A 27734-nucleotide genomic window follows, 5' to 3' on the forward strand; every position below is an offset into this window, starting at 1 on the left:
GTTGCTGATATGAGGTAGTGATACTCAAGGCAAGAAAGTGGAGTAGGTCCTATGTGCCTACTACACCGCTGCCGTTTCATACATCAGCGAATCATAAAGCGTGTCACAAAGGAAGAAAAGTCTTTGTCACATTATCTGTCAATCATGATCATTCAAAGTCGGATCAAGTATCCATTCATCCATGACAAATAATCTATAAAAGTTAACATTAGAAACTTTCATGCATACAAAGTCGACGTTATTGTGATGGAGAATTGTCATCATTGTTCTTCGCTGTTTGAAAACAAAAGTGAGATAAAAGTGCCATAAGGTGAGGACTGCATCTCCCATGATGCCTTGCGGACGTCAGAGCAGGAAGCAGCTCGCCAGTTGAAGGCTGGCAGCAACCCCCGCCCCTCGTGCACGCGCGCTGGCTTCTCTGCAAGATTCCTTCGTGCACGAGGCGCAAATCGGAGGGGAGAAAGCACGCACGCGCGCCGTCGACGTGCACGCGGATCGTCGTGCACCTATGTGCGCCGCGAGAATCTCGCTGCAGCAGGAGGAGGACGAGGAGGGGGGCGAGGGGGCCGGCCCCCCACCTCCCTCCGTGGGGCCCCACCCCGGCAGAGCCAAGGGAGGTAAGCGTGTCGTCGTGCAATAGACCCACTTCCGCTCTGATGACATTTTTTTGCGCGTGCAATTCTGCAAAGTTCCTTGCTCGCTCGCTCGCACGCGCGCTGCAATTGGTCACGTCGCGTGTGCATGCACGCCTGCCTGCCTGTGTGTGTGTGTGTGTGTGTGTGGTTGGCGCATGACCCACTTGCTGCTGTCAACTTGACATTTTTGCGCGTGCACATCCTCTCATGCACGTACACTTCAACTGTTACACAACTACTGTGTGTGTGTGTGTGTGGTACCTTTATAACACACTCAGTCAGGTGAACACGCACGCATGTGTGTCTTTGTATCATGGTGGGGACTTATTATTGACATAATGCCTTTCTCTAACCCTTTCTCAAAACTCAACCATCCAAAATTATTACCTACCCCCAATTCCTTACCCTAACCTCACCCATAAGCCAATTCAAAACTAAACTCTAAAACAAAGTCTTGACCCTCAAAAAGAGGTCAGAACGTGTGGGGACCACCAAAATGTCCCCACAATTTCAAGTCGGTCCCCACAATAGTAGTTAAACCTGGAAAAACACGGCGTGTATAGGCCCCAAAATGAAGAAAAGGCGCCCCCCCCCCCCCCCCCCCCCACACACACACACACACGTCTGTCTTTGTATCATGGTGGGGACTTATTGACATAATGCCTTACCCTAACCTCAACCATAAGCCAATTCAAAGCTAAACTCTAAAACCGAGTCTTGACCCTCAAAAAAAGGTCTGAACTTGTGGGGACCACCAAAATATCCCCTCAATTTCAAGTCGGTCCCCACAATGGTAGTTAAACCTAGAAAAAGACGGGTGGAGGGGCCCCACAATGTAGCAAAGACCAAGACAGACAGACCCACATCAGGACGTGACCGTCTAGGCCCCGCCCCTTCTCTGTGCAACCAATCAGTGTTTACATTAGATTTGAAGTCTTTATATAAAAAAAAACAAAAAAACAAAAAAAAAAACTTTTTCTTGGTAGTCACTACGTCAACGACAAGGAAAACGTCTGGAACACGCCAAACATTTCCCCTCGTCCTTGTTGTGGTATTCCTTGGAAGAATATTTGGAATTCCTTCCGCCTTGTCATGTGGCTCACTTGGCACCTTGCCCATCGCTTCACATTTGAACCCTCAACACCACAAAGGACTAGTCGCTAGTCACTATCATGTCAGACAAAAACAACTGATTAGTTGCCAGTCAACATGAACGGAATATTTTCGCAAAAGAATTGGTCGCAGACCAACAAGAGACTGGTCGCCAGCCAATATCAAGCCACATCACGCCCGAGCAGTAGTTTCGTCTTCACGGCGACTAACAAGCAAGTCGAGACCGGAACCCAGAACCTCCGACTGCGAGCCGCGCATCCAAGCCATGAGTCCGCCGTGCCGAGCGACTGATGTTTTTTTGTTTTTTGTTTGCGTTGGCAGGCAAGCGCAAGTTGGCCCTCGCCCTCCCCAAGGAAGTCTTCCAACAAGCGCCCCCTCCCGCTCTGTAAGCTCATCATGCTGCCTTTCACATGCACCAACACCTGACACGACACGCCCACCGGGCAACTCTCCGCTCTCATTGGCCGACCCTCACGACATTCGCCAGGAAAGGCCCCGCATTTTAAAGCGCGCATGGTCAAGTCAAAAATACAACCTTTAACTGAGATGGCGTACATTGATTTTTGATTCTTTTATATACATATTTGGCAAATTAATTTATTATAAATAAGAACGCGACAGTATTCAAATGTAAAAATACATCTACATTTTTAATCGTTAATTTTTTAAAGCTAATATATTCAGATATATACTGTAGAGGTGTAACAAAATGATTTGAATTAGAAAATTGTTTTGGACTTGAACTGAATCTGTTACATTTTAAAATCATTCCACGGAATCCTATCCTACTATCGAGAAACATATTGAATCATCTTTTAATCATTTTTTAAAAATAATTTTATATTCTCCACTTTCCATTAAACTTACAATTGGTTTTGTTATATACAAGTGCTCATTCATTATAATAAATGTAACTTTTGATTAAAAACCAAATGGTCATCACTTGTATTTTGTACCTATGTTTTACGTACACATTAACATGTGACAAAATTAATGACCACTCCAAAACAAATTGTCATCAAATACTTATATCAATATTTTAAAAATTATTTTAAAATTTAACTATTTCGAAATGTATTGGAACTATTTTAATGCAGTATTTAGCCGTTTCAATATTTACGTATTTCAACATTTAACAATTGTTTAAAATATTTCATCTATTTTATTATTTATTAATGTATTCAAGTTTATGTCAGTCTATCCAATTTCAAACTAAAGATGTGACCATTTGTAACAAAAGTTCGCACACGCTTGCAATACAGTATTGGGACACAGCTACTCATCAATCAATCAATCAATCAATCATGTTTTTGTGTGCTTCAGCCCGCCGAGAGATTTAGACTCCAAAGCGTGCGTGACCATCGGCGACAAGGTAAACTTCCTGCCTGTTGACCTGCTTGACTTCCTTTGTGCTTTCACCTGTTTTGTCGCCGGGCAGAATTTCGAGGTGAAGGCCGACGACCTGGAGCGCATCGGCGAGCTGGGCCGTGGCGCGTACGGCGTTGTGGACAAAATGAGGCACGTGCCCAGCGGAGTCATCATGGCCGTCAAGGTGGGCCCAACCGCAGATGCCCTTCAAAATAAAAGCATGCAATCTTTTCACCACAAACTTTAAGACCATGAAGACATTTGGAGGAACTTCGGCATAGCATTCACATTCAATAATCATAATCATTGACAAGAAAATTCTTCAAATAATTCAAAACAAAAAAACGATTTGCTCAGGTAGATATTTTTCTTATGGTCCAAAACATCTTATACAAAATGACATTTCAAATTTCAATTCATCTCATCAATTTTAATCGTGCATGTAAAACGATTCATCTCAATCACGGACTTGAAGTGGTAACACGAGGTGGAAGTGGAATTATTTGCAGAGGAATTGTATCCTTTGTGTAAAAGTACGGATACACATTCACATTCATGCTGTCAGACGCAAGTGGCCAATCGGAAGGATTCCTTTTGCACAATATTGTGTCTGTATGAGATTCAGAGAACAAAACGGATCTTTCGTTAATGTCCACGTGAACTCGGATCCTTTGCAGTTTCATTGCAGGATTCCAGGATCCAAGTGGCTCAGCACATATTCTGTATTCACCATTACAAAATCCAATACTTGATTGTAGCATACTATTTGGCAAACAAGGGTCCCCCCAAGCCACACCCACTTTCCAGTTAGTGTTGTCTCCCACCTCAACATCCCACTTGTGTGTTGCTGAGTCCAAGGCAGAACCCAGCAAAATGTTCCCCTTTAACCTCTCTGCATTCCTTGGACGCTGCAGTCTGCCTTGAAAACTCACACTGGTCAGATCTTCAGACAGACAGAGTTTTGAACCGGCTGTGTTTGGGTCCAGAATGATGGGACTGTAGAAGACCACCTCCTTCATTCGCTCCCACACGCTGAACTTGAGGTTGCCCACATGCTTGGCTTCGTCCAGCAGAGCTCGCTGCGGAAGCGGCTCGAGCTTGTCGGGCAGCTTCTGGATTTTGGCCATCGCAGTCTGGAAGTTCTTCATGGAGGAAACTGGGCCAGACGTCAGCAGCTCCTCTGTGCTTCTGATCATGTCTGAGAGAGCGGCCATATGTCTGCTGAGAGCCGCAACCTCCTCCTTCATCCTCCGACGCTTCTTTTGCTCTTCCTCCCTCAGAACAGCCAACCTGGCCTCCTCCTCAGCCTGCAGGAAACAACGAAGGTCTTCAAAATCCTCCTTAATCTTCCGTTCAACCTGCTCCCATTGGACCTTGATGTATTCTGCTTGTTCAATGCACTTGTCCCTTTTCTGTTTGGAATATTGCAGTCTTCTCCTGACATACTTGAGGGTTTTCCGGAGGTTCTCCTGGTGACCTTTCACAACTTCATCAATGGGACAGAACTTGTGGCCAGTGTGGATTTCTGAATCTCTGCAAATAAGGCACACAGGCGCTTTGTGGTCCCAACAGAAGAGTTTTAGCTTCTCCTGGTGCAAGCTGCAAATTTCCTCCGATTCCACTGAGGTTCGTGAAAAGGCCTCACACACGTTCCTCAGTGCCAAGTTCATAGGTGGATCTAAGGATTTAAACTCTGCCCGACAGACTGGACACGATCGATCTCCTTTCATCTCCCACCACTGCCGCACACACTCGCGACAGAAGCTGTGACTACACGGCAGGATGACAGGATCTTGAAAGATGTCCAAACAGGATGGACATTGGAGATGGTCCTCAACTGGGCAAGCCATGATCCTTGTGAAGACACCGGCTAACAAACTTTAAATGTTCACTTTAAGCAACTCAGTCAGGTGTGTTCGCCTCCCAGTTTTGTTCAGTTTTCATCCAGTGACTAAACAGGTTAGCTTCTTGTTTCGAGAAATGATATTTTAACCAGGCTATGGCACGAGGAAGTCCATCACAACAGACAAGCAGATATTCCAGTTGCTCAAGATTGTAATCTCTTTCACATCAAAAAAAGCTAACACAGAAAAAGTGGTTAACTCACGACTTTAATAAGAAAAATCACGAGTAAAGATTTTCAGCTTCTCCTCATATGCCAGCTGGCTCTGTCATATAACGAGTCCCACCCTCAAGTTCAACTGCCTCCATTTTGGAGCTCGTCTTGCGTTTTCTTGCCTTCTTGCCTTTGAATGAAGACGTGCCTTCCACCTTCGTTTGTCTGTTCCATCGCAATGTTTTCAACTCGTGTTTACACACGTGAATGAGTGAAGAAACAAACCTCAGAAACACCGTTAGTGACGTCCTCCTTTTCAAGGGTGATTGCACATGGCTATGCCAGGAAACGTGAGACGGCGATCAGTGGTTGTGGGGCGTGGCCTGAGAACAATCAGTATGGTGCACAAAACCAGGAACATGTTGGCAAACTGGTTCTGACTCCAGATCCTGTTTTTGTTTTGTTTTTATTTGTTTTACCGTTGGCTAGGATTAGAACATGAAGAAATTCAACAGCTGTACTGATACCAGGTGCATAGTCCATTCATCAATTTTCTTGACCGCTTATTCCTCACAAGGGTCGCGGGGGGTGCTGGAGCCCATCTCAGCTGGCTTTGGGCAGTAGGCAGGGTACACCCTGGACTGGTTGCCAGCCAATCGCAGAGGTGCAGACGTTCTTTACCCAACTGGTTCAACCACAAAGAGAAACTGTTTACCTCGAGAATTCAAGTGACTTCAGTTTGTTCCGTCTGTGTATTATTATTGAAGTGGTCCCGCTCACGTGTGTTGTGCACGAGTGCCGACGTCATAGCAACTGGAAGAAAGCGTTTGACCGGGAATAGGAGTTGCGTGCATATGTGTCTGTGACAAGTATAGTCTCTATGCATTCTTGAAAGTCTGGATGGGGGTGTTATTTGACTTGGTATGATAATATGACTAGCCGAGCTTCGCCAAATGTATCAAGTAAACACACAGGAATTTGACTCAATGACTGTGCATAAGTTGCAACTTGTGCATGAACTTGTTGGATTTTGAGAATTTGTTGAGTATGATTTTTCTTGCTTCATTTGCACTGAAACAAACATTCTCACGCACACATCTTTTCAAATGTATTTATTTCACATATTTCCTCGACAGTATTTGATGATGCTAAATTTCAATGCAGGTGTCAATCATCAAGTCCAATTCGTTGGAGAATTTCTGCCACCAAGTGGTGACCATTGCACACAGCAAAAACTCTTCTTCGAAAAGCAAATAAAATACATGCGGGAGAAAAAAAAAAAAATCATAAAATGACATAACTTTCAATTCATGTGTAATCTTTTCATGACAGCATTTTGCTGCATGTCAAACAATTGTCGGAGCAAAATCTCTCCAACATAGTCACTGGCATTGAGTGGCAACTTGTAGTTTCAGTGGAATTATTCTCAGAGGACGTTCATCCTTTGTGGAAAGGTAAGGATACAGTTTCATACTGCCAGTCAAACGCGGCCAATCGCAAGGGTACTTTTTGGCTAATTCAACGTTTGTGTGACAATCAGAGAACAAAACTGATCTTTCTTGAGTGTCGACATGAACTCGGATCCGCTGCAGTTTCACTAGTGGATTCAAGGATCCAGTTGGGGTATTAAACGTTGAGTATTTATTATCACGAAATACGATGCTCCAAGCGATCTTGCTATCGGGCAAATAGGGGTCCAACCACAACACCCCCACTCGCCAGTAGGTGTTGTCTCCCACCTCAACATCCCATGTGTATGTTCCCGAGACTAAAGCAGAACCGAGGGCAACGTTACAAGTTAATCTCTCGGGATTCTTTGGACGGTACGGTCCTTTTCCAGAACTCACACTGGTCAGATCTTCAGACAGATTGAGTCCTCCCTGGGCCGTGTTTGGGTCCAGAATGACGGGACTGTAGGAGACCGTCTCCTTCATTCGTTCCCATACGTTGAACTTGAGGTTGCCCACATGCTTCGCTTCATCCAGCAGTGCTCCTCGGGGAAGCTCGGGCTTGGCGGGCAGCGGCAGCTTTTCACTTAAGGAAACTGGGGTAGACATCAGCTGCTCCTCCATGGTTCTGATCACATCTAAGAGAGCGTTCATGCCTCTGCCGAGGGCCTCAATCTCCTCCTTCATCATCTGACTCTTCTTCAGCTCTTCGTCCCTCACAGCAGCCAACCTGGCCTCCTCCTCAACCTGCAGGAAGCGATGAAGCTCTTCAAAATCCTTCTTGATCTTGCTTTCCACCTGCTTCCTCTGGACCCTGATGTAATCCGCGAGACTATTGCACAGTTGTCTAGTCTTCTTATAATCTTCTAGTCTTGTTTTCGCATCATGCAGGACGTCCTGACGTTTCTCTTTGGGAAATTGGGGAACTTCCAGGGGACAAGGCTTGTGACTAGCGTGGCTTTCGGCATCCTTGCAGATGTGACACACAAGTTCGTGTTGGTCCGAAAGTCTCAGTTTCTCCTTGTGCAAGCTGCAGGTGGGCTCCGGCTCCACTGAGGCTTGTGAAAAGGCCTCACACATATCCCTCAGTGCCAAGTTCAAAGGTACATCAATCGATCTAAATTCCATCCTACAGAGTGGACATGATCGAGCACCTTTTACCTCCCACCAGTTCTGCAAGCACGCACGGCAGAAGTTGTGACTACACGGCAGCATGACAGGATCTTTAAAGACAGCCAAACAAGCTGAACAACGGAGAATGTCCGCAACTCTTTGAGCCATGTTTCTTGCGAAGAAAGCATCTCAGTCCACAAGATCTGAATGTTCACTTTTAAGTGACTCAAAGTAGGGTTGTACCTCCCAATTTTGTACCGTGACAAGTGGAGGGTGTGTTCTGAGATGGCAATTAATTGGACAATGGCATCAGGGAGTCAAGCACATCTGCCAAGCAGACATTCAAGTTGTTCAAGTTGCCACTCGGCAGTTATTCATTTTCAATTGTCTTTTTAGTGACACAAGTATGAGGTGCCGTGTAGACTCAGTACATTTACTTCTCTCTTACACACAGAGAGAAAAAAAAACAACTAAGTCTTTGTGGGAGCGTCAAATATTGTATGTGTGAGGAAAAAAAATAAATCTAAAAACTGCAACTTCTCAAATGCCAAAGTCCCTCCTCTGTCTACTGTCGTTTCAATTGTCTGCCGATTCCAAAGGACAGACGTCTTTCAGCTCGTCATCGCTTTTATGACTTCCAGCCGACATGGGAGACGAGCTTCCACAGACTGCAGCATCTGCTCGGGGGCGTGACCCTAGAACAGTTGGTATGGTGCGCAGGTTTCCACAGGTTGCAAAAACAACCCTTTACACAAGTTTTGCCTTGGTTATCCTCTTCTGGGATTTCATTCTACTGAAACCCAACTGTTTGATTTTCACATGGGCTTGTGAACAGAAAGCAAAACTATTTCAAACGACTGTCTTAAAAAAATCCTTTTGTCAAAATAGTTTTTTCAAGACAATACTTCATGTATGAATATTTGAAACAAGTTTGAATGAAATGAGCTCCCAAACTGTCCCATGCTCTTTTCTAATTTGAAATTGTATGTGTGAAGAAGGCTACTTTCCAGTGGTCCTTAGTGACTGCTTGAGTAAAATGCTCAAGTTAAAAATCTTACATCAACTCAAACTAATCAATAAACTTGTGAAATCACCAGCATTCCTCTGAAATCTCTTCTGTCTTCCCCAAAGTAAAACTTGCTAAAAAAAATTTCCTCGCTCAGCTGATCCGCGCCACCGTCAACACTCAAGAGCAAAAGAGACTGCTCATGGACTTGGACATCTCCATGAGGACCGTGGACTGCTTCTACACTGTCACCTTCTACGGGGCGCTCTTCAGAGAGGTGACTCCTACTCGCAAACACACACTTGCTGCCCAGTGAGGTCGTGTCATCCTGACACACTTCCTGTCCAGTGACCAAATGTCCTTGTAGCACTTCTTGCTCACTGGGACAATGTCCTTGGAAGACGTTAGGCTGGGTCCTCCGAAGGCCGAATTTGTCAGTCTCTGGCACAACCCGACTGCACGCCAGTGTCCAATTTTACACACCCTCGAAACCAACCTTCAAATATGGCCTTCGTTTCCATAGACGGGCCCTGAGAGAACGCTGCTTAGGAGCACTGCTCTGCTCCTCTTCTACGCTGACTCCTTCATGAACCCCAAATAGCATGGCACGTTCAGTCATGTCCCTTCTGATTGGCCGTTTGCAAAGATTCATGATTGAGTGAGATTCTGCATTTCTCTGCCCCCAGTGGGCACGCGCAGCTGAGATCAAATTAACGGAAGGCCTGTACAATATAATCATGATTTATGCAGCCCACAGGGGCTACATAAGGAGGACCCGGACCGCGAAGGGTCCTTCAGAGGACCCGGTCCGCAAAGGGTCCTTCGGAGGACCCGGCCGATGAATGTGGACACAGCTACTTCCTGCTCATTGGGAGAGTAGGAAACTTTGTCCAGTGAGATGATGTCATCCTAACACTTCCTGTGTTGTTCTGTAACTCACTTCCTGTTTATTGGGACATTTGTCCTGGTAAGAAACATTTGACAGGAAGTCCTTGTAACACGCTTCCTGTAGTGAGATGACATCATCATAACAGGTGAACGTGCGCTTGCCAGGGAGATGTGTGGATCTGCATGGAGCTGATGGACACGTCGCTGGACAAGTTCTACAAGAAGGTGATGGAGAAGGAGCGCACCATTCCCGAGGATATCCTGGGAAAGATCGCCGTCTCTGTGAGTATACGCCCTCGCCGCCACCACGTCTTATCCTTCTCCCCATCGCGGTTCAGGCTGTGCTGGTTTGGTTTCAGATCATGAAAGCGTTGGAGCATCTGCACAGCAAGCTGCAAGTCATCCACAGAGGTGGGTCACGGCGGCGGACTTGTCGAGTGGTGTTGTGTGTGGCCCGTGGTCACACATGGCGTGTGGTCACAACACAGACGTGAAGCCATCCAACGTGTTGATCAACAGCCAAGGGCAAGTGAAGATGTGCGACTTTGGCATCAGTGGCTACCTGGTGGACTCGGTGGCCAAAACCATGGACGCCGGCTGCAAGCCTTACATGGCGGTGAGTGCGCACGTACATTCGTGAGCCGGATGATGGTGACTCGCTGATGTTTTTCCTCCCTCAGCCGGAGAGGATCAACCCTGATACTAACCAGAAAGGATACAACGTCAAATCCGACATTTGGAGTTTGGGGATCACCATGGTAACCAAAGACAACCCTTACTCTTCTTCTTTTCCCTTACTTTCTCCTCCTCCTTCCAACTTTGTTTTCTTTTCATTCTGCTCATCTTTTATTCTCTTGGTTCTTCCTCCTCCTCCCAATTATGCTTTTTTCCTTTGACCACCTTCACCTCTTTTGTTCTTTCTACATTCTCATCCTCTTCTGTCATCCCCCTACTGATACTCCACATCCTTCTCTCCTTTCTTTGTCCTCTTCCTGCTTCTCCTCATCCTTCGTCCTTTGCTCGTCCGTCTGGCCTCGGCCGGCGTCCACGTTGAAACCGCGTGTCCAGCTGGAGCTGGCCATCCTGGGCTTCCCATACGACTCTTGGGGTACGCCCTTCCAGCAGCTCAAGCAGGTGGTGGAGGAACCTTCTCCTCAGCTTCCTGCCGACAAGTTCTCGCCAGAATTCGTCCAATTCATTTCGCTGTGGTGCGCCACGTCTATTTCCTTCTTTTGTCTTTCATTAGCTATGTTGTTAAAATGTGCTTTTGTTCCCCTTCTTGTTCAGCTTGAAGAAAGTGTCCAAAGAGCGACCCACCTACGCAGAGCTCATGGTGAGTATGCTCATCAGACACCTGGGGGCGCTGTAGTGCTTTAGCACCAACAGTTTTTCCTCCTCAGCAACATCCCTTCTTTACGTGTCATGACACCAAAGACACCGATGTGGCGGCCTTCGTCAAGGTCATCCTGGCAGACTGCTGAACTCTGGGCGAATGGGAGCCCTTCTACCCTTCCTCCAGGAAGCCTGTCAATTTTCAACACTTTTGTTTGTCATGTTTGTCCGCTGTCACCTGTGGTGGTTGTAGAAAACCCAAAACGGCGATTTGTCGAATAATGGATTGATTGTGCACATGTCTTTGTATAAACAGCTGTTATACTCTCAATGAGCTGCATATCCACATACTGTAAATTGGTCCTAAATTGTGACACGACCTTCTCTTAATTCACAACAGACGACCTGAATGAAGAGCATACCAACAACTGTATGTTTCCCATGTTTTCGTTGAACACAACAAGCAGCTTTGATCAATGCTTCCAATGTTGTCACATGGACTCGAATGTGGCTGACTCCGATTAGCTCTTGGAGAAGGGTTTGCATACTTTTGTCCAATGGAAAGGTGAAAAGGTTTCATCGCGTCACATGTGCATTGTTGTCACTTATCACAATTTTGGGCCAATTGATGTGAAATCCAGGAAAGGAAATAACCCAAACCTGATCCGCTGTTTATTGTGTGTTGCTTTGTGTTCTGACATTCAATAGTGAGCAGTCCACTGTTTGTCTATGTGTGCTCTGTAACTGGCTGCTGACCAGTCCAGAAAAAAATTCAGCTGTGCTCACCCGCAACCTAACGAGGATAAATGTTGTAGAAAGTGAATCGATGGCGGTTAGTTTTTGTTTTCACTTTAAAACATCTCTGACCTCCTCCAGGGAGTCAAATTGTTGCATTTGCCATTCTTATTTGTTTTGCCTTGTGTGACTTTTAGACATTTTGTTGTTTGCTACCCGGCATGCGCGTGCATACCTTCCCCAAGGCTCACGACTGTTGACAAATTTTTACTCTTCTTGTTGATTGCGTGTGCAATTGTAATCAAGAATTTTATTATTTTTTTCACCTAATATGAAAGAAAATAAAATTGAAACCCAAGAGATCACATGGACTTTTTTTTTAATATCACGCATGAGTTATTTCTCATGCTTGTGAAATACAATAACTTGTTCACTTTTCTTCCATTTCATCAAAAAAAATATTTTTAATGTGATACTTGAAGCATTGGGCCATTTTCAGCAGCAAAAAGTTAATATTTTGTCCAGAATTAATTTGATAAGTTCATATTTATACTAATACCTTTATAAAAACATTTTCCCACTTGCAGTCGACTGCAGATGACTTCAACTGTGCTGAGAAAATAGGTAAGGATAAATCACGGTTCACCTTTTATCTGGGTTTGGTCAGCAAACTGAGCCATGAAGATATTATTTCTGAAAAATAATGAAATTATCACATTAATTATAGACAAAATAATTCCTTACCGTTGAATATGGTTCAATGAGTCAAGTATCCCTTTAAATGTGGTATTCACTTTTTCATTTATGTAACAAAGTAATTGGCTAATTCATTTAGTTTAAATCATTAATTTAAATCCTATCATAAAATACTAAAACAGTAAATGTTTAAATAATATAATAGAGCTCATTCATAATTTAAAAAAATATCCTAGTGTGATCATTATAAATTTACATAGAATACAAAAATACTGCAAACAAAATGCTTATCATTCATTCCAACAGTTGTCTTCTGAGCAGATGCTGAAAGTGCAATTCCACAAGTTCGCCACTAGGTGGTGTAACAACAGCATTCATTTTCCCATTTGGAGTACTTCGGATTTCTGCTAAGATTTTTGGACCACCTCACCCCCACCTTACATTTTCTATCATCATCATCATCATCATCATCACCATCATCACAACAATCATCAACATGCTTGGGATACTTCCCCTTTCAAATTGGCAACAGAACACATTGATGGCAATTTTGTTTAGTACCGAGTCTGATGGGAACAACTCACGAAAACGATAAATGAGCAAACGACAAGCAACAAAAAACACACTTTATACAAACAACGATCTTTCGAATTAAGTGGCAACCATTTCTTACCGGCTGGTGTCTGTGTCTTTAGGGCTATGGAGGAACTCTCTGCAAATGCTTCCGGCATTTTAAAAACGGCCCACGCGTCCACCGCTAAATGGGTCCCAAAAGAAACACGTGTGACGAGAAAGTTCCCACCCAAAACAAACCAAAAAATAAATAAATACTTCACCAAAACAAGACAAAAGAAGAAAACACAGCTCCACATCATCATCATCATCATCATCATCATCCCTCATGTGTGACTGTGTGTGTTTTTTGTGCGTGTGTGTGTTTACTTCCTGTTTGTGTTTGGGGTGCTGAGAGGAAGGAAGCTACCCGCTTCCCAGCCGGCCGGTCAGGCATCAACAATCGGTGGGAAGGACGGTGGCGTCGGTGTGCACATGACGCCGTGACGCAACCTGACCTGCCGATGGCTGCGAGACGGACGGACAGACGCTTTCAGACCAAAGGGGGCCTGGCAGGCGTGTGGCCTTCGCCGGCTCCCGCGTGAGTTCTTTTCAAGGGGTAGGTGGGGCTAACTAAACCTATACTACAAGCTCAACTTGAACCCGGCAAGAGAATGGATGGCCATCGTGTGCCCCGTCGTCATTCGGAATTGGCACAAGGGAATATGTACGTGTGCATGTTGTGTTTGTGTGTGCATGCATGCTCGTGTTTCTTGGGCTTAAAGGTCAGCATGCGAGGTTTAAATTTTTCTCCCTAATTTCTCTCCAGTTGCGTGCGCAGGAAGCCGACAAGACGTCACGGCCGACGAAAGAGTCCTGGCAGCCGAACGAACGCATCTTTCAGTGGCTTTCTTGGAAGAAAAGTTCTGGAAGCGTGAGAGCCAAGTAAATGTTGTGTCTGAGAGCGCGCGCCAGAATCTGTGCGGTCGCGCCAATCATCATGCGGCGGATGATCCGATTCCGCACGCGTGTTGCCGTTAACGCGCGCTTGGCCGCAAACTCTCATCAACATTCGCTGTCACGGAAGCCCCAAGCGCGACCTGGGCTGGGTCAGCGCCGTATGAGACGCACAAGAAGTAAGCGGTCATAGTTTTTCAGTTGTGATTGTGAGTAATTCAGTCAAGTGAGACAGTGTTTCAGTTGTGTGAGCGTTTCACTAGTATGTGAAAACATTTCAATAGTGTGTGAGAGTATATTTCAGTTGTAATTGTGAGCATTTCAGTAGGCTGTGAGACTATTTCAGTAGCGTGTTTTAGTAGTGTGTATAACAAATCTGTTTTGTGTGAGTTTTTCACAAGTGTTTAAGTGACTGTTTCAGTCAACGAGACAGCATCTTAATAGTGCTTCACTAATATTTTAATAGTGTATGAGAGAATGTTTCAGTGGTGTGTATCATAGCATTTAGTAATGTATAAGACTGTTTCAGTAGTATATGTAAGAGCATTTCAGTCATGCTTGATCAGTGTTTTAGTTGTAAGACTTTTTGTTTTGCGTGCTATTTTTTCAGAAGTATTTGAGTGTTTCAGTCATTCAAGTCAGCATTTCAGTAGAATGTCAATGTTTTACTAAGATGTGAGAAAAATTCAGTCGCGTGAGAATGTTTCAATATTGTTAATATGAGAGCATTTCAGTAGGATGAGTCTTTCAGTAGTTTTTTGGGGAAAAAATGAGTAGTGTGAGATCAGTGTTTTAGTAGTGTGTAAGACAAAGTGTTTGTTTCGCATGAGAACTTGTCAGCAGTGTGTGAGCATTTCAGCAAAGTATGTGAGAGCTTGCCAGGCATGTCTTAATGATGGTGACAGATGTTGTCCCTCACCTGTCCTCCACGAGCGTCCTGGGGTCAACGGGACCTCGTGGTTCGTGTTGATTCAGTTGCCTGGCCTCCAAGGGGCCCGGGAGGCCCCTGGAGCTCGGGTCCTCTCAGAGGTCACACCCCATTTCCAGATGGGATCAGAGTGGCGGCGGGGTCCCGATACAACTCGATTGTTGACCTGCAGCGGGACTTCCTGGAACTGCGGCACACCTGACATGTGACACGTCAAAAATACATTGAACAAAACACAGCACGGTGATGCATTTATCGTCACATTTATGTACTGTCGTGTCGTCCCTTTACCTATCATTGGGTCAATAACGGTGAAAAGATTGTCTGATTTTGTTGTGCTTGATAAATTAAAGTCAAAGAGTTCCAAAAGTGGCCCTTGCATCCCTTGAGTTTTCAGTTTGGACAGCCCTGCCCATAAACGATTGTCGAAACAGATTGATGTCCCCACAACACACACACACACTCAATCCATCAATGTGCAGTCAAACGTGTGTGGGAATGTCAGCATTCGGGTGAGTGTGGGGACCACACCTGCCCACTCATGTCCCAAAAACTTGCATAAGAATTAATAGACAATCAACATAAAACGCACGCACACTCACACATGCCTCTGGCAGCCCGACCCCTCGGGAGGCCAGCGAAGTGTACAGGAACACACTCACCCATGTGGACAATGGAGCGCGGGCCATTTCCCAGGATGCAGCGCGGCGCACACCAATCGGCGGCCTGGGAATCGGCGTGCCCAGTTTCCTCGACGCAAGCGCCACATTCCTTGATGAAAGAAAAGAAGGGCCACCACGCCTGCCCGCCCGCCAATGACACGATCACATTACTCACACACAGCTACGATCTATACACTGACAGGTCATATTCCCAACTCAACTCAACTTTATTTATAAAGCACTTTGAAAACAAGCATTGCAGTATACATAGTGCTGTACATGGATCAGAAATCGGTCATGCAGTAAAGGTAAGTAAAACAAGAACAAAAAAAAACAAAAAAAACATTGTAAGTATACAAGTAAATAAAATATATGTCAATAAATTAATAAGAAGTAGGTAAGTGAATAAATAAGTGGCTAGAGAGGGCGATTGCCTAATTTGTGGAAGGTCGTTCCAAAGGGAGGGACCGGCACCTGCAAAGGCTCGATCCCCTCTAAGCCTCCGTTTTTTCCTCGATACCTCCAATTGTGTCTCATCTACTGACCTGAGGCAGCGGGCAGGTGCGTAGGGGTGCAAGAGCTCAGCGAGGTAAGGTGGGGCAAGACCATTTAGAGATTTAAAAACAAATAAAAGAATCTTAAAATGAACTCTAAATTTCACAGACAGCCAGTGAAGTGAGGCCAGGACAGGGGTAATGTGCTCCTGCTTACGGGCACCAGTTAGGAGACGAGCAGCAGCATTTTGGACCAGCTGGAGACACTCAATTCACTTAATTCAAAGGTAAGGTGCATTACCGTAACCCAGTAGAGATGTAACAAAGGCATGGATTACCGTTTCTAAATGATGCTGAGATCGAAGAGTCTTTACCTTAGCCAACTGCCTAAAATGAAAAAAGCTGGATTTGACAACAGCAGTAATTTGCCGGTCCAGTTTAAGCTCACCCTCCATCTTAACACCCAAGTTTGAGACTGTTGGCTTAAGACCCAAGTCAGCAAGATGAGAAGGGCCACTGGTACCAAAGACCATAACTTCTGTTTTCTCCTCGTTGAAGTTCAGGAAATTTAAAGCCATCCAGGCTTTGATTTCATCTGGACAGGACAGAAGTGGCCTCAATGAGAAAGTGTCCTTTTTACTAAGCAGGACATAGATCTGACTCATCCACATCGCAATGATAAGAAATCCCATGATTTCTTAGGATGGAGGCCAAAGGCAGGAAGTATGAGAACAGTAGGGGCCCCAAAACAGAACCTTGTGGCACACCATATGAAAGTGGGGCAGTGCAGGACTTGGACCACCCAAGGCTAACACAGAACGTTCTGTCAGCCAAAGAGGATCTAAACCATTCAAGAGCGCTACACCACTAATGCCCACCTGGTGCTGTAAAGGAGCCAACAGAATAATGTGGTCCTCTCTCAAACGCTGCAGTCAGCTCGAACAGAACGAGACATACGTAGTCTCCAGTGTCATTTGCCAGGAGGATGTCATTAAAAACTACAGGACTAACTCTGTGCTATGCATCCTCTTGCATCGTCTTGATGCAACTTAACAAAGACGCTAAGAGTCATTTTGCAACTTCAAGCTACTGCTCCAAACAAAAACAAGGGCTTGAAAATATGCAACATGGGAAAGGAGAGCCACGATATAGCAGGTGGCACAATGCCATCCTTTCATGACAGCAACTGTGGGAAGGATGTGGGGTCACACAAAACTTGATTCCACTTCCCCTTTCGTACTCATCGTGATCCCATCGCTCAACTATTTTTGAATTGCACGAGAGACGAAGCTAGGCTGTGACGGATCACAACAATCGCACACCGTCACGCATACGCCGCGGGATCGCCATGACGACATCTGCAGCGAGGAAACCTAAACACTGCCGATTACTATTCACATTCATCACATGACGTGCGTGCGTGTGAATGCGTGTGCGTGCCAAATAAACATTTACAAGAAGTGGACACACAAAGTTGAGCCGTGCAAACACGAGAAAACGTTTAAGGCCGGAATGGTCGGAAGCCGCATGTCAGACATCTGAAGGCTCCTGACTCACCGCCGCCGCACTAATTCAACACACACGGCCCAACACATGCACTCGCTCACACTTCATTTATGCAACTTGTTCATGGGTCAAATGGAGGTCATGCGAAGGACGTCTTGTTTTCTCGCCTTCTGCATTTGGGATTGATCGGTTTCGTCCCGGCTGTGGAACGGTGGACTGTCTCGACATCTTTAGCAAGGTTCTGCTTCTGGGTTCCAGAGGGTAAAAGGATCTTAGCCCAACCAATCTACAAGTTTTATGGATTTCGAAAAGGCTTTCAACCATACCCCTTATGGAGTTCTGTGATGTGGCTGCTCCAGGAGTGTAAAACCCAGATAGGGGCTGTCCGATTCCTGCACAGCTAGCATCAGAGTTGTAAGCCAGATCCAGTGAGGGTTGGACTCTGCCAAGACTGCCCTTTGTCACAGATTCTGTTTAAAACTTTTGGGGTCAGAATTTGTAGGTGGAGCTGAGGTGTTGAAGTGGTCCGGTTTGGTGACAACAGGATTGTGTTTCTGGTTTTGGCAAATGATGCGGTTCTGTAGACTTCATCATGCTCAACTTTTGCTGGAGGAGCTTGCGGCCGCTTTGGATGAGAATCAGCACCTCCAAATCTGATGTCGTGGTCCTCATTATAAAAGGGTGGCGTGCCCTTTCCAGGATGGTGACAAGTCGTGTTGTTCCGATACCGATACTGGTATTGGCAGAGGTGCCGATACTGCATTAAAACAGTGGTATCGGTATCTGTGACTACTCACAAGTAATGTGCCAATACCATTACGTCTTGTGTCTTGCTGGTGCACGACATTCACTGATATGCGACATGTTCACTGCATGCCGATCTAAGTTATCCTAGCGGTCCTTGAATGCTCTGAACCAATAGCAGGACAGCTTTTTCATGTTGAGGAAAAAAAAACTGAAGTATCGGTAGTATCGGCCGATTATCGGTAATGGGGGCCAAACAACGGTATTGGAACAACACTAGTGACAAGTATTTGGGGGTGGGGATGGGGGTGGGGGGCAGGTCTTGTTTGTGATTGAGGAAAGAACAGGGGGGGGGGGGACAGGTGGATCGTTGCAGCGACTGCAGTTATGCGGGCTCTGTATCATATCTATGGTCAATGTTCATCTCTAAAGACCGACTGGCAAGACCCCACCCAACCTTGGCTCTCTGCTCCCCATGCATACCACCACTCTCTGTTGCAGCAGTTTTATTAGCCTCTTTGTTCCCACAGTCCCACTTGTTTGCCATCTTTTTTTTTGTTTGCCTTCCAAATCTCCCCGCCAAATGACTAAACGTTTTCCACGCTCACCTGGTCAGGTGCTTTGGGCCATTTTGATTTATTTCTTTGTGATTCATTTTGAACAATGTGATGTTTTGGAGATTTATTTTACCAATGTCATTTATTTGAAATATTGGTATTTGAGGTACGGCTAGCATGTTAGCGACGACTTCCCGTGGCTCCAAAGTGGCTGCGCTCGAAAATGAAAGAGGAATCACTTTTGGCTGCACTTAATCACAGACGGGACTTGGCAGGACTCACCGTTACTTGGCCGTACTCTGCGATACCGGTGCGAATGCCCGGCGTTTGATCCACCGCCACGTGCGAATTTTCCGTCAGGAGCTGGACTGGCGTTTGTGCGCTTTACGAGGCCGTTAGCGCCTGAACGTGCTGTCTGCCGTGTGATTAGCGTCTGCGGCTAATTACCTTACACACGGCCATCATAAAACAAGAATGAGGATCAAAAATCCAAATATATAAACACTGCCGGGTGACTTTCCGCACACAGGTGTACAAACGGATGGGCAAGTAGTCAGGTAAAAAATAAAGACACTTGCACATACGTTAGGCTGACCAAATTTTAAGAGAATAATATGTACAAATTTATAGCAAGTCAATCTGGTGACAGACAGGGACAGAACTGACTGGAACAAAATTCATCACGAGAAAATATGAGCTATAACAGGCGAAATGCTATCTTGGTTGACAGTTCAACGGTGCTAAACAAATAATGCACTCGCCATTCTGCAACCTTTTTTTGCTCTGCCAATGGGGCAGGGTCCCTGTCCCGCATTGTAACATTGGAATTATGCTGCCAGAAAAGCTCTGCTTGCGAGGGGTCTGATCAACGACCGCAGTATTAGCTTAGTCGCTAGTAGGACTTCATTTCACCTGATTCATAGACAGGAAAGTAGTTCTCGTTCCAATATAACGAAAAATTGCCCGTTAGCAATTAGATGCAGATGAGGAGAACGCAAACGTGAATGTAAATAGGAAGGAATTGAACATTTGAATTCCTTTTTAAAATTGGTTTGTTGTATGAATCGCTATGACTGTGTGATTGACATACATGTGGGCTCAAAACTGGGACGCCGGCATGCAACCTGCATAAAAGTGCGACAAAACAATGGAGCCGTCGAAATGCACTAGAAACTGGGACACAAGGCTCAAAAGCAGGACTGTCTCAGATAAAACCGAACGTGTGCTCACACTAACATGCATTCAACATACGCACGTTGGCTGCTGTACATGTGCACGAACTTTTATAACACACGTACGGTACATAGGGGTGCATGCACATTCAACACAAACAATTTCTCACACACAGGAAGATGCTAATGAGCTGTACTTAGCTGAACGGAAGAAGCTAGTTTGTTAGCTGGTAAACAAGTTAAACACGGTTGCCAAATAAACAAAAGTGTCACTTCCATTCCACATTGCAGCATTTACGTGCACGCTCGGCTTGTAATGGGCAGCTAGCACGTTAGCGGGACAACATGGCAGACACACAAAAGTCCACACATACACGCCTGACACACGCAGGCGAAGGCCGAGCGCGGCCTCGCATCTGGAGCCCGAGCGATCACAGTCATGCGTGCGGCGTCTCGATTGCTGCTGTTGTTGTCACACCAGCACACGTGTGGTCCATGTGTCCGACACGCAACGGCGACAACACCCACGCAGCTCATCCGCCACATTCTTCATCTATTCCAGTCTTCATTTCTGATTTCATTAGGAGACAGGAAGTGGTCACTGTGCTGACAGGAAGTGATAGGACAGCTGTAAGACGTACACTCCTCACGACGCGTTAGCAAGAGGCTACGAATCGGAACCGGCATGATCCTCAGCCTCCACCGTTTGGATTGGCTCGTTCCCAAAAAAGCGCAGGACGCGTCCTTCAGCTCCAACATTCATCCGCGCTATGTGCAGCTTTTCCCGCCAAACAGCACACATGCACAGCAGCTGCAAATAATAAAAGCTGCGGAACACGCTATTGAGCCTTCAGGTGCTCCACAACCATGGGAATTTCAGTATCCCGGCCCCTGGGGGGGTCATTTGGGGGTCTGCAAAATAAATTACGATGTTAGCATTTTTTTTTTTTTTTTTTTTTTTTTAAATAAAGCGACAATGACATTTTGGGAATCGGCAGCCAATAAAACTCCAATTAAGCCAATGACTCCTCCCTAAATGCGAGATGATACGACTGCGACATATCTGCCCCTTTTGTTAGTTTGACCACCTGCCCACCAAAATGTCCGCACACTTGCCCGCTAACTGGCACCGATCGACCGTAATCGAGTGAGCAGGGCTCCGAAAGTTCAAAAAGTGGCAAGTAGCAGTGTGTTTCACGTGACACGTACGTGACAAAGGTGTTAACGTGCGGCTTCAAGGTCAGCGTGACCTAGTTTCGCCCGCACCAGTTTGCACCCCCCACTGTGCATGGCGGGACGCTAATGAGCGTATGCTAACGTGCTAACACTCCTCGTTAAAAGCTGCGTTCACAAAGCGTGCGAGTTTGCGTGTGTGAAAGGTTAATAAGGCCGTTAAAAGGCGGCAGCGGCGAAATGTTGAGGAACGCAAAGCGATGACAGCGCCTGCAGCCACGCTGGAAAAATATCATGGAAAATATTAGCGCATCGGAAAATGTTACAGGCGGCTGGAATATTGTAACAATATAATCAACGACGCGTGCGCGCACGCACACACACAATTTCATGGCAGCAGACGAGATGGGCACCCGTCTTGGCCCCAGTGCATCCTGGGAGAAAGAAAAAAAAAACTGTTTGCTTCTCGAGGTTGACAAAAATAAAACTTGTGTATGTGAAAGTTTATTTGAATTATATAAATAACAGATGTTCTATACATTGATTTTGTGTATACTTTCAATACTTTAAGCACAGTTTATAAAAAGTATCGAGTGTTCAAAAAATAACTGCTGACTAAGCCAAGTGATGTTTATAAATACAATACAAAAAATTTAAGAAAACTGTTAAAACAAATATACTTTTTATGCTAAAATAGTACATGACCGTGAAATAAAAATTCATTTGTAAATGTATTTTTTCTAATGAATTTCAATATAATTGTTGTCCAATTAAAACCATGTTTATGCATCATGTTTATTTTGATCATTAAGTAATTTAAAAAAAATCAAAAGTGACAATGGTCATTTGAAGATTAATTTTGTATTTTATTGTTTAAATTAGTTCATTGATTAATCACGTATTTAATTAAAATCAATTTAGAATAACATTTTTGATAATTCCCTCATTTTATAATGATAATACATTTCATTTGACGCCTTTCTGGACACTCAAAGGTAATCTTACAACAATAGTTAAACACATACAAATGATATTTTATGAGTAGTCAATTATATGTGGTTAACTTTTTTTTTTTTTTTTTTTTTTTATCAATCTGCTAAATGTAATATGTCGTTAGCTTTTTTTTTTGCAAGAATTGACCAATTATTATTATAAAAAGTCTTACGTTGGTAGTATTTAGGCCAGGGGTCACCAACTCCAGTCCTGGAGGGCCCCTGTACAGCGTGTCTGAGACGTTTCACTTCTCCAACACAGCTTATTCAAATAATCAGGATCGTTATCAGGCTTCTGCAGAACTTGATGATGAGCTCATCATTGGAATCACCTGGCTGGATAGTGTGCCCCAAGGACCAGGGTTGAGAAACACTGCAGTAGAGTACAGCTGCACTCAAGTAGGTTCAAATACAAATGTGCTGATGTGTCTAACTGATATGCACCGCTAACTGCAGCTAGCTGAGAGGACGTGGTCATTGGTTCTTGTCACGCAAGGCAAGAAGCACTGGCTCGAACAACTCGTTAGATTTGCAATATTCAAATGGTTGCTAAATGATTACACAGTCCAGTCAGACTTTGACCGCACGTCGACTGCCTGGTGACTCGCAAGTTACCAGACCGTTAAGACAACAGCTTGACAGCAAAACATCTGCACCACCAAATACAACATCAAAAGAAGGAACGCCTGAACCACCAAAAATGAAAAACGCCTGACCGACCAGCTACAAACTACAAGAAAACTTCTCCCAGAACCTTCTACTTAAAGCTTCTGCTTAAAAACAAACATCTGATAGACCTCCGACCTAGAATTTTCTCTAAGAACTTAATGTCTTAAGCTTCTATTTGAGCCTTCTGATTAAACGTTCGCCTACAAACTGACCACAATCGTCTATTAGAAAAGTTGTACAAAAACCTTCAACGCCTGAACAAGCGAATGACCATCGCAACGACCGCCTGCATGACTGCCTGAATGATTGACACACAAACACCGAAAATCACCTGAATAAAGGCCTCAACGACCACCTGAACAACCAAATGAGTGTCGGAATGACCGCCGAAAGAACCTCTTGAATGGTTGGCTGAACGATTCAATTGCTTGAACAAACCTGAAAAGACTCCTGAACAACCGGCAGAAGAAGCACCCCACTGGCCTTCACTCAAAATGCACCAACCAGGTTAGTGGCACACGCAAACCAACAGAACCTTTCATTAAGATGAAGGTCCCAAGTCCAACCCAAAGAACCGTGATCTGACGAGGCTTTTAACACAGAAGAGAAAGGTTGTTGGATTTTTATTGGGAACAAAAGATTTATTTTTCTTGGAAAGGAGAGTCCACTTTGTGCCCATTAACTTGCACATGATTTTTTTTTTTTTTTTTTTTTTTTTTTTTTTTTAAGTTGGCTAAATGTGTTTGGACCCCCAGGCCGAAAACTGTTTTTTGTGAGTGTCAACACACTTCCTGATTTAGTTGCGAAACACAAACCCACGCTGCAAAGCACAGGCCAATTTGTAGCGAGCTTGTCACTTGATACGAGTCTGAGTAGACATTGAGGTTTATTTTGAAAAGCCGGCGAAGGTGTGTCCCTGCGGAAAGCTCCTGTTAGGGGCGTGGCCAGGCCAGGTCACCTGTATTTTGGGAGGTGTCACTCTGCCGTGTTTTGCCATGACAGGTGTGCTGCTTCATTTCAGCACGCCTGCGGAGGCACGCCAAAGCTCAGGTAGCAACTTTTCTCCTAATCCTCTTCTTCTTGTGCTCGATTGTGATTTTGAGATCATTTGGCCACAAAAAGTTGCCGCCCACCAAAAGATTTTACTTAAATTTTTCCGGTGGACGCTCCTACCAGAGGCTTCTAGAATAATCATCTACTACAAACGTCCACTAAAAAACTAGAACCTTCTATTAAAAAACTAGAACCTTGTACTAGACCTTGGTGCCTTAGCCTACCTCTGCTAGAAAACTTGTAGTGCTTGAACCCAACAAAACTGTCCCAGAATTTTCTACGAGAAAACTTTTAAACCTTCTAATAGAATCCTCTATCAGAACCGTTAATTGCAAAACTTCTATTAAAACCTTTTGCTTAAAAGCTTTCTCTAGAAATGTTTTAGTAGAGTGTAACCCAACCCTAGGACTTCATATCTTATACCTTCTACTAGAACTCTACTAGAAAACAGAGTTCTAGAAGCTTTTAATAGAATTTTCTAAAAAAAAATGTTTGCTAAACCGTCTTAATCGAAATGGACATCTTCCCTTATGTGTTGGTGACTGTTGTTATGGCGACTGCTTGCTAATGGCGCCCTAATAGTATATTAACAGCTGGTGTGCTCAGCGGAGCGAGAGGCGACCAGCGTTAACTTGTAACGACGTTTTGTAATACTCGCCGTTTGCATGAAACAGTTGAAGGTCGTTGTAGAACGTGGCCGTGGGCTAAATAGCAGCTTGTGTTGTACTCAGCCAAGGATGGTATGTGTGTGTGTGTGTGTGTTTGGGGTTAGCACTCCTACCTCCACTGCCTGGGGGGGCACAGACCACTGGCAGCAAGTGAGCATGTAATGGTGTAATAATTAAGGGAATCATGCAGTGTCAAGGATTGTGAAGAACGTCGAAATCTGCAGTGGAAAGTTCGTGGGGAAGGAAGGTCAGCATGTGTTTTGTACACAGCGACGGCGGCTTTGAGGTCAAAATGCGCCTCAAAGACACGCTGCCCGCCGCCATGTCGGGAAAACAGCAGCACATCATGGCCCAAAAACATACATACAAACCCACTCAACCCTGGGGGGGGCAAATGCAGTACTCAGCGTCCTACAAACTCAACTTATAACAGTACAGTGCTAACGTCCTATATTGTATCAAGGTCTCGCTTCTTACAAATATATAGAATATGACAGACTATGGCATGGTACAAATGTATAGCATAGTTCAAATGTACGTATAATGTAGTAGAAAAGTATAGTGCAGTGTAGTACTCTAGTTCCCCAGATGGGTCTTGGTCTAGAGAACACTTTTTAACTGTCTTGGTCCTGTCTCGGAGTGGAAGGCATTTTTATTCAGGCTTGTTTTGGTCTCGGACAGGGAAGACTGGATTTTTTATCAAGAACGGTCAAGAACTACTGTGATCAGTGAGAAACACAGAATGCAGCTGCTGTGAGTGCCACGACCCCAAAATGTCAGATTATTTTCGTCGGACTATTTCAGGAACAACCTAATTTGTTTTTTCTTGCAAATATGATTTAAAAAAAAAAAAAAAAAAAAAAGACTGACTGGTCATTTTGTTCTATTATTTTGGTGATTTATTTTTCTTTTTTAATACAGTCTTAGCCTAGTCTCTGTCTTGACCTTTTCCAAAAGTCTTGGGAGTCTCGATAATGTCTTCGTCTGTTTTGGTGTGTTCTTGACTACAACACTAGTGCAGTGCATGCAGTACAAATGTATAGTGTAGTACAAACGATGAGCAGTGAGCATAAAACCCAAATTCAAACTAAACAAAAAGCCTCGAACCCGCCGCTCCGTTAACATTGTGGAAGGTTTTGTTGAATGTTGCCGACGTGTGACTCGTGTGTTTCCGCTTTTTGTTTGCCAGCCGCCAGGATGCACAAGTGGTACCAAAGCGTTGACCGCGGGGACGACATGGCGGCGGTGAAGACGGAAAAGAATCCCGAGACCCGCAAGCAGCGCTATGTGCGCAAAGAGGGCAGCTGCAACGTGGTTTTCCGCCACGCCCCCGAGGAGTGGCCCCTTTTTGTCACCGACCTCTTCACCACCCTGGTGGAGATCCGCTGGAGGATGATGCTGCTCACCTTCGCTCTGTCCTACATCCTGTCCTGGCTCTTTTTTGGGATCCTCTACTGGGTCATTGCGCTTGCTCACGGCGACGTCCACGACCATAAGACGGCACCGTGCGTCTACGAGGTACGCAGTTTTACCGCCGCCTTCCTCTTCTCGCTGGAGACCCAGACCACCATCGGCTATGGGTTCAGAGGGATGTCGGAGAACTGCACCATGGCCATCGTGGTGGTGACCATCCAGGACGTCGTCAGCTGCTTCATCGACACCTTCATCATCGGCATTGCCGTGGCCAAGATGGCCTCGGCCAGGAAGCGAGCGCAGACGGTGGGATTTAGCAACTGCGCCGTGGTCAACCTGCGCGATGGCCACCTGTGTCTCTCCTGGCGGGTGGGCGACTTCCGCCGCCATCACCTGGTGGAGGGTACGGCGCGCGCTCAGATCGTGCGCACCGATGCCCACGCCACCGGCAGGATCGACGTTAGTTATCGGGACCTCGACATCCAGCAGCCTGACATCGTTCTGGTGGCGCCCACCACCATCTGCCACCGCATCCAAGAGGGCAGCCCGCTCTACGGGATGAGCCCGGCGGAGCTGCAGCACGCCGACCTAGAGGTGGTGGTGTCCTTCACGTACACCGACGACAGCACAGGAACTCTACACCAGACGCGGACCTCCTACACGCAGGACGACATCCTATGGGGTCACGTCTTCCAAGAGATGATCCGGGCCGGCAGGCGGCGCTACACCGTCGACTATGTGCTCTTCAACCAGACCGCCAAGGTCCTGGTGCCCCAGATCAGCGCCAAGGCGTATCAGCTTAAGAGGCGGCAGCGGCCCTCGCCGAGACCCTCACCGAGCTGTGCAAAAGCGCTAACGCCGGTGTCAGATCTCCACTGCCAACATCTTGACATGCTAGCTGGTAGCACACATGTGGAAATCTAGCTGAGGTACGAAAACATACGCTTGAAAACGGGAGATCAACACTTACCAACGAAAAATAAAAGTTTGCCACCAACATGTGGAAGATTTTTAAGCATATTAGATCCTTTGAGAAGATGTTTCTAGAACCTTCTTATGGAGTCTTGTACTATAACCTTCCACTATAGAAAACATCTCCATCTTTCTAAGACAACACCCTCCTAGAAAACGTCCACGAGAATTTCCTACTAGAGCTTCCTACAAGTTAAAAGTCTGAACCTTTTACTAGAACTAAATGCTAGAAAACCTTAAATTTGACAAGAAAACTTCTAACAGAACCTCCTAGTAGAAGTCTCGCTTTGCTCATGTAGCACGAGCTTATTAGTACATTTGCTACTTCTGTTTGTTGTCTCCTCAAGACTACTAGTTTTGACTCATTTTTTTATCATCAAAATAAAAGTTGAGAAAGACTTGAATGAAGAACTGAACCAAGTGAAACATTTGTGAGCTCACGCAAGCACGTCTGTTGACACAAAATAAAAACGCACTCGCCTGATATGAAAACATCACCTGCGCATGTGTGGCTTACTGTGTGCGAGTGAGTGAGTGAGTGAGTGAAAGACAGAGACAGAGATTGTGTGTGTACTGCATGAGTTCTACTCGAGGGTCAACGACCTGAAAACTTCACTCCACAGCACCTCAGTGTGGCTAACATGCGCACACAAACAAGCAATGAGTAGCACATTTGATGTTTTTTTTTTCCCCCTCCCCCCAAGTAGTTTGACCTAAATATACAAAACAATAAAATGATGACAGCAATTATGTTATAATACGCGTATCTATAACCATTGGTAAAATACCTGCATAAATGTGCCATAATTAGCATACAGGTGGCAGGTGAATA

At 45.2% G+C, this 27734-nt stretch overlaps 3 protein-coding genes and 1 long non-coding RNA gene across 8 annotated transcripts in view; 2 read left to right on the forward strand and 2 right to left on the reverse strand.

Annotated features, from left to right (window-relative positions):
- The window catches only part of LOC144005101 (uncharacterized), a 26763-nt gene extending 5132 nt beyond the window's left edge, over positions 1-21631 (reverse strand). The window contains exons 1-3 of the long non-coding RNA XR_013279495.1: positions 14819-21631; positions 13064-13147; positions 3168-3321 (exon numbers count right to left, since the gene is read on the reverse strand). This is a non-coding gene — a long non-coding RNA (uncharacterized LOC144005101). The remainder of the gene's footprint in view (positions 1-3167; positions 3322-13063; positions 13148-14818) is intronic.
- map2k6 (mitogen-activated protein kinase kinase 6) lies at positions 346-12056 on the forward strand. 3 transcript variants are annotated; one of them, XM_077503018.1, is made up of 12 exons: positions 346-617; positions 2070-2133; positions 3072-3120; positions 3187-3300; positions 8897-9016; positions 9774-9909; positions 9987-10038; positions 10147-10243; positions 10308-10385; positions 10696-10835; positions 10915-10960; positions 11028-12056. In XM_077503018.1, exons 1-12 carry the CDS (start codon positions 509-511, stop codon positions 11106-11108), a joined length of 1086 nt encoding a protein of 361 aa, XP_077359144.1. In that variant the 5' UTR covers positions 346-508; the 3' UTR covers positions 11109-12056. The 3 variants fall into 3 exon arrangements, with proteins under 3 accessions (XP_077359144.1, XP_077359143.1, XP_077359142.1); XM_077503017.1 differs by having other exon boundaries at positions 347-617; positions 9793-9909; positions 10116-10243; XM_077503016.1 differs by having other exon boundaries at positions 348-617; positions 9774-10038; positions 10116-10243.
- Positions 3532-7946, reverse strand: LOC144005298 (uncharacterized). Its single transcript, XM_077503397.1, has 2 exons — positions 6559-7946; positions 3532-4994 (listed from the first exon to the last, which is right to left on the reverse strand). The coding sequence occupies exons 1-2, from the start codon at positions 7899-7901 to the stop codon at positions 3578-3580; spliced, it is 2760 nt and encodes a 919-aa protein (XP_077359523.1). The 5' UTR covers positions 7902-7946; the 3' UTR covers positions 3532-3577.
- Positions 21632-22498: 867 nt separating the features above from the next.
- kcnj16a (potassium inwardly rectifying channel subfamily J member 16a) lies at positions 22499-27396 on the forward strand. Of its 3 annotated transcripts, none has more exons than XM_077502615.1 (2): positions 22499-22526; positions 25707-27396. In XM_077502615.1, the coding sequence occupies exon 2, from the start codon at positions 25715-25717 to the stop codon at positions 26852-26854; it is 1140 nt and encodes a 379-aa protein (XP_077358741.1). In that variant the 5' UTR covers positions 22499-22526; positions 25707-25714; the 3' UTR covers positions 26855-27396. The 3 variants fall into 3 exon arrangements, with proteins under 3 accessions (XP_077358741.1, XP_077358739.1, XP_077358740.1); XM_077502613.1 differs by lacking the exon at positions 22499-22526 and adding an exon at positions 23785-23846; XM_077502614.1 differs by lacking the exon at positions 22499-22526 and adding an exon at positions 24432-24764.
- The last annotated feature ends 338 nt before the right edge of the window (positions 27397-27734 follow it).

This window comes from Festucalex cinctus, chromosome 17 (genome assembly GCF_051991245.1).
Source record: "Festucalex cinctus isolate MCC-2025b chromosome 17, RoL_Fcin_1.0, whole genome shotgun sequence".
Taxonomy (NCBI): domain Eukaryota; kingdom Metazoa; phylum Chordata; class Actinopteri; order Syngnathiformes; family Syngnathidae; genus Festucalex; species Festucalex cinctus.